Below are 6,167 nucleotides of genomic sequence, written 5' to 3' on the forward strand. Positions count from 1 at the left end.
TATATACAGTGTGTGTATATATGTATATATCTGTGATTGATATAAATACATAACATACAGTGGGATGCAAAAGTTTGGGCAACCTTGTTAATAGTCATTATTTTCCTGTATAAATCGTTGGTTGTTATGATAAAAAATGTCAGTTAAATATATCATATAGGAGACACACACAGTGATATTTGAGAAGTGAAATGAAGTTTATTGGATTTACAGAAAGTGTGCAATAATTGTTCAAACAAAATCAGGCAGGTGCATAAATTTGTGCACCGTTGTCATTTTATTAATTCCAAAACTTTTAGAACTAATTATTGGAACTCAAATTGGCTTGGTAAGCTCAGTGACCCCTGACCTACATACACAGGTGAATCCTATAATGAGAAAGAGTATTTAAGGGGGTCAATTGTAAGTTTCCCTCCCCTTTTAATTTTCTCTGAAGAGTAGCAACATGGGGGTTACAAAACAACTCTCGAATGACCTGAAGACAAAGATTGTTCACCATCATGGTTTAGGGGAAGGATACAGAAAGCTGTCCCAGAGATTTAAGCTGTCTGTTTCCACAGTTAGGAACATATTGAGGAAATGGAAGGCTCAGTTCAAGTTAAGGCTCGAAGTGGCAGACAAAGAAAGATTTAGGATAGACAGAAGGCGACGAATGGTGAGAACAGTCAGAGTCAACCCACAGACCAGCCCCAAAGACCTACAGCATCATCTTGCAGCAGATGGGAGTCACTGTGCATCGTTCAACCATTCGGCGCACTTTACACATGGAGATGCTGTATGCGAGAGTGATGCAGAGGAAGCCTTTTCTCCACCCACAGCACAAACAGAGCCACTTGAGGTATGCTCAAGCACATTTGGACAAGCCAGCTTCATTTTGGAATAAGGTGCTGTGGACCGATGAAACTAAAATGGAGTTATTTGGGCATAATAAGGGGCGTTATGCATGGGAAAAAAAAGAACACAGCATTCCAAGAAAAACACCTGCTACCTACAGTAAAATATGGTGGTGGTTCCATCATGCTGTGGGGCTGTGTGGCCAGTGCAGGGACTGGGAATCTTGTCAAAGTTGAGGGACGCATGGATTCCACTCAGTATCAGCAGATTCTGGAGACCAATGTTCAGGAATCAGTGACAAAGCTGAAGCTGCGCTGGGGCTGGATCTTTCAACAAGAGAACGACCCGAAACGATGCTCAAAATCCACTAAGGCATTCATGCAGAGGAACAAGTACAACGTTCTGGAATGGCCATCTCAGTCCCCAGACCTTAATATAATTGAAAATCTGTGATGTGAGTTAAAGAGAGCTGTCCATGCTCGGAAGCCATCAAACCTGAATGAACTAGAGATGTTTTGTAAAGAGGAATGGTCCAAAATACCTTCAAGCACAATCCAGACTCTCATTGGAACCTACAGGAAGCGTTTAGAGGCTGTAATTTCTGCAAAAGGCGGATCTACTAAATATTGATTTCATTTCTTTTTTGTGGTGCCCAAATTTATGCACCTGCCTGATTTTTTTAAACAATTATTGCACACTTTCTGTAAATCCAATAAACTTCATTTCACTTCTCAAATATCACTGTGTGTGTCTCCTATATGATATATTTAACTGACATTTTTTATCGTAACAACCAACGATTTATACAGGAAAATAATGACTATTAACAAGGTTGCACAAACTTTTGCATCCCACTGTATATGATATTTATATACGTGTGTATATGTATATAAGTACACGCACACACAGAGGCCATGTTATAAAATTAATTTTGAATAGCCGATTGGTAGGAATTGTAGCTATTTACAGATAATGTTTTCTGTCGTGGAGACTTTGAGAAACACACATACAGTGTAAATAAAAAGTTGTGTAAATTATTACTTTCGCTCACTTAATAAAAGAGTAATTGTATGTAATATAAATTTTCTCAATTTTTTTGGCATTTTAGAATTAAAGATTATTATACATGATATAATTGTAATGCAGATAAAATGTGAGTAATGTTTAGAGTTGTAAAATAAATATTTTAATATATGCTATACAAATACAATTTATATAGTTTAGTGTTAATGAGGTTTTTATCTCTATGTTTCCATTGGTATTCTTTTAAAAACTATACTTAGTTACAGAAACCATTGGAGTTTGTAAATTCTTGGCCGAGACCACAGATGACACAAAAAGGTAAAATAAAGTTTTTTTCTAGTTTATGCATCATTTCTTCCTAAACTTTTCAGTTGTTAAAGGCATTGTCCACTGAGCAGAATGTATTATGTTTCTGACCAGAAGCATTTAGATTTTTAGTAGTAGTAATGTACAGAGTACAGTAGCTGAATACCTAGGTTTCAGGTTATATCTAATGTGTTATCAACTTTTGTACTCTTCGTGTTTTCTGCTTGCTCAGATTATTTAATTTGGCAACAGTGATTAGTTTTTTTTCTTTTTTATTGCTGTATAGCTACATTATTTAAATATGGTTTTCTGTGCAATTTACACAATACAGTAAACCTTATTGCATTACATGCATATTTAATAATTTTAGAGAAAATAAAGTTTTGGTATCTTTAGATAGATCTATCTTTGCTAATAACAAGTGTCAGTTTTTTTTTTGTTTTATCATTGTAAAGTCATTTAGTAGACTGTTGCGTAGTCTCTACTTATATTTACACGATAACCAATTTAGAGGTTTCTGTTTATGATAATTAAGGTAGCCCTGTAATCTAATAATATTAGTCATGTTCCAATATGCTTATTACAGCCTTAACTAAGCATAATCAGATTGCTTTATGTGTAAAAGTTAAAAAAGAATAAAGAAAAGACCATTCATTCTTTAGATAATGTATTTATAAATAATAGCAATGGAACATGAAATAAATGAAGGTCAATTTATTAGTTTAATAAAATACACTTAAGTCATTTCGGAGTTGCATGAAGCCAGAACCAATCCAAGAAGCATTGGGCACAATACTGCAAGCTACTATTCGATAGTGCTGTCCAGTTTAATGAATAAAGAGGTTTTTTTTTTTTGTTATTATGCAAAAAAAAAATTGTTTTAAATTAGATTTTTTTCTGGCTTTTATACAGTTGTGATTAAACTGTGTTAATGTATTGGTTTTATTTCTATAAGCTTAGTAGTTTTTCATTTGGTGTCTCAAGTAAATATGGTTTGCCAATCCATTTTCCATTAAGAGATTGTAAAAAGCGGGAGGCTGTCAGATCAAAAGTGAGTATACTCACAAAGCACACTTGGGCACCTTACAAATATGATTTGTGTAAACTGAAATTTAATAATATTTTTGGCCATTTTCATTGGAGAAATATCATACCTGGATATGATATTTAGTTGATTGGCTGTATTGTAAATCTGGTCTGCAATAGCTTGTAATTCTTTTGCACAGTGTCTGTCAAGGGAGTGATCTGCTATAATGGATGTAAATTTTCCAATTGCTTCACCACATTGAGCAATCTGTTTTGCTGAGATGGTTAGCTCTGCCTTGTTCTGAAAAAGAAATGACATAATTTTATTAATAACATAACTTTAGTGTTAGTCCAGAAGTTTCTGACAAAAACAAATATGTATATAAAGTTTATTCTAGAGGTCTACGCTTATAAGTATTTGCACAGAAGATTGAAATGCTCTATGAACAGTTAATTGAAGTATAAAAATAGTTGCTGGTCAACAAAGAGAAGTGGAAATACCCAAATTACACATGCTAGAAAGTACGTATCAGTCCATTGTTTTAAAATCAAGTGGATGCTAGTATAAGGAGAAGATAATCTAGTTATAAATTAAGCAAAAGATATGCAAACTGTTTTTTTTTGTTATTTCTGTTTTTCAACTTGATTTTTTTTTTGCTAAAAATGTTTATGCATAATGATCATACTTTAATCTAGCCTGCTGAAAGATATTCCTATCTGGTAATTTTGAATAGTGGTAGTCCATTTACTATAAAGTTAAACTGCCTCATCTTCTTGCACTGTGCATTTATCCATCCATCCATTTCCAACCCGCTATATCCTAACTACAGGGTCACGGGGATCTGCTGGAGCCAATCCCAGCTAACACAGGGCGCAAGGCAGGAAAAAAAAGCAGCACAGGGCACCAGCCCAATGCAGCTGTGCATTTATATAAACTGTAAAGGGAGGAATAAAGTAGTACTCTTTTTTTTTTTTTTTTTGAGTCAATGTAATGCAAACACGCTGAACCTTGTCTTGAATTCTTGTTTACTACATACTTAATCGAACCTGAAAAGACTCGCATTGGTAAAAATGTAAAGCTTCAATCACATAACTGTACCTTCAGAGGTCCTTTCTTTTTCAAGAACTGGGTCATGTGGTACATCTGGTTGCTCATATCTTTAATGATTAGGACAATGTGATTGTTTTCTTCTTCCCAGGTTTCTGTTGTGCTTTTCAGAAAAAGGGCAGCTTCAGCAAGGGATTGCATGCTGTGTGACGAGCAGTAGGCCTAATAAAATAATCAAATTCAATCAAACTTATACATCCTTCTTTACATTAGATTTCACATCAAATGTTGGTTCTATAAATTGTCTGTGAAAAGAATTTATTATGCTGAAGTTGCAACAAGCTCTGAGATACACTAGAGGAAGTGTTTTGTCTGTTGTTAGTATTAATCCAAATTTTGCACTTTTTTAATTTCGTGGTCACAGATCATCATAGCTGATTCTGGCAGAATGTGACAATTAGTTATCATTTTTAAAATACAGAATATTTGTAATTCATAAAAATTATTTGCAGGGCATACTCAGTCTGACCTACTTTTAGCTGCCAGTCAATTTAACAACATATGCTTGCAATGAGGAGAGGCACTTTAACAATCAGAGGAAACCCATGAGAATATTCAGACACCACATAGAAGGCACGTCAGCTTTGCATTACACAACAGCTCAGGCATTGTGAGGTAGCAATCCTTACCACATTAAGTTTGTCTATCCTTAGATGACTAATGACATAAAATAGTCTTTAAAATAATAAAAAGCTTTATGGACATTATTGGCATGCATATTTACCTTTCTTGTAAGGTCTATTCTAATCTAGGAACAGTTGGGAATGTAATAATATACAGAAGGACAATAAATGATATCAAACCTTTTTAGATTCAATCTCTTCAGCAGTGTGGTCTACTGGCAATGTAGACTTTTTTTGGTCCAGCTTCAGATTGTTGTGTTGCTCTGCACGTGTAATTTTGGCCTCGGACTGCTGCTGCATATTTGCATATTTAAAATGAGTTTCCACTTTAGACTTGCTACACAAGTCTTGACTGATTAGGTTTGTAGTTTCCTTGTTTATCTCTTTTATTGCTTGAAGATGTGTAAGGATATAATTAGCTTTTGCACCCCATTCCTGAATGAGAATTTCAAGTCTTTGTACATCTGCAACACAGGTTTTGTCTGTTATTGTTCTTGACTTACTGATTATCTCTGAAGTTATCAGAACGAGATGCTCTGTTGTGAGATTCAAAATACTCTGCAACCTTTTATTTTTAATATAATACAGGCTAACTTTTATATTCTCTTGCACTGTCATTATACGTTTTATGAAAACAGATGCAACTTTTTCAAATTCGTCCCTTGTTTCTTCACTGCTGCCTAGTGTATTTGAGTGTATATATGCCAGATAGACTACATCTCTGATTGAGTCAATATACTGGGAATTTACTGTTCCAGTTAGTGCAGTCAGAATTTGTGTTTTTAAAGTAAGCTGCCTCTGAAGTATTTCTGCTTTAGCAAGTACTTTTATACTAGACATAGGTGTGGCAATAATGGTCTGTGCCAGCTGTATGAAGTCTTCGGTGTAAATATTCACTTCTTCTTGAAGATTTTGAATAGTTTTGTTTAAAATGATGTCTTTACAGCAAAAGATTGATAACTTTGCAGCATGGTGAATTCGAAGAGAGTTTTCAGAAATTGTCCTTAGTGTTTTTTGGCAAAAAAACTCTTGAACTATTGTCTTTTGCAGTATTGGTACCATCTCACCCACTAATAAGGAATCAATTTCGATAAGGAGTACTTTGATAGAAACACACCATAAAACAGAAAAGGCATCACATTTTGCTTTGAGCCAAGATGGATCTTTCAAGGAAGTTTTCACTTTAGTGCATAAAAGGTCATAATTGATTTGAGCCTTTTTAAGACTTAATTGCATGTTTACAGCAC

At 34.4% G+C, this 6,167-nt stretch overlaps 1 protein-coding gene across 1 annotated transcript; it reads right to left on the minus strand.

Moving 5' to 3' along the window:
- Positions 1-3,102: 3,102 nt before the first annotated feature.
- Positions 3,103-5,706, minus strand: LOC120516767. Its single transcript, XM_039738691.1, has 3 exons — positions 5,101-5,706; positions 4,289-4,459; positions 3,103-3,490 (listed from the first exon to the last, which is right to left on the minus strand). The coding sequence occupies exons 1-3, from the start codon at positions 5,536-5,538 to the stop codon at positions 3,209-3,211; spliced, it is 891 nt and encodes a 296-aa protein (XP_039594625.1). The 5' UTR covers positions 5,539-5,706; the 3' UTR covers positions 3,103-3,208.
- Positions 5,707-6,167: the final 461 nt, after the last annotated feature.

This window comes from Polypterus senegalus, chromosome 16 (genome assembly GCF_016835505.1).
Source record: "Polypterus senegalus isolate Bchr_013 chromosome 16, ASM1683550v1, whole genome shotgun sequence".
In the NCBI taxonomy this organism is placed as follows: Eukaryota; Metazoa; Chordata; class Cladistia; order Polypteriformes; family Polypteridae; genus Polypterus; species Polypterus senegalus.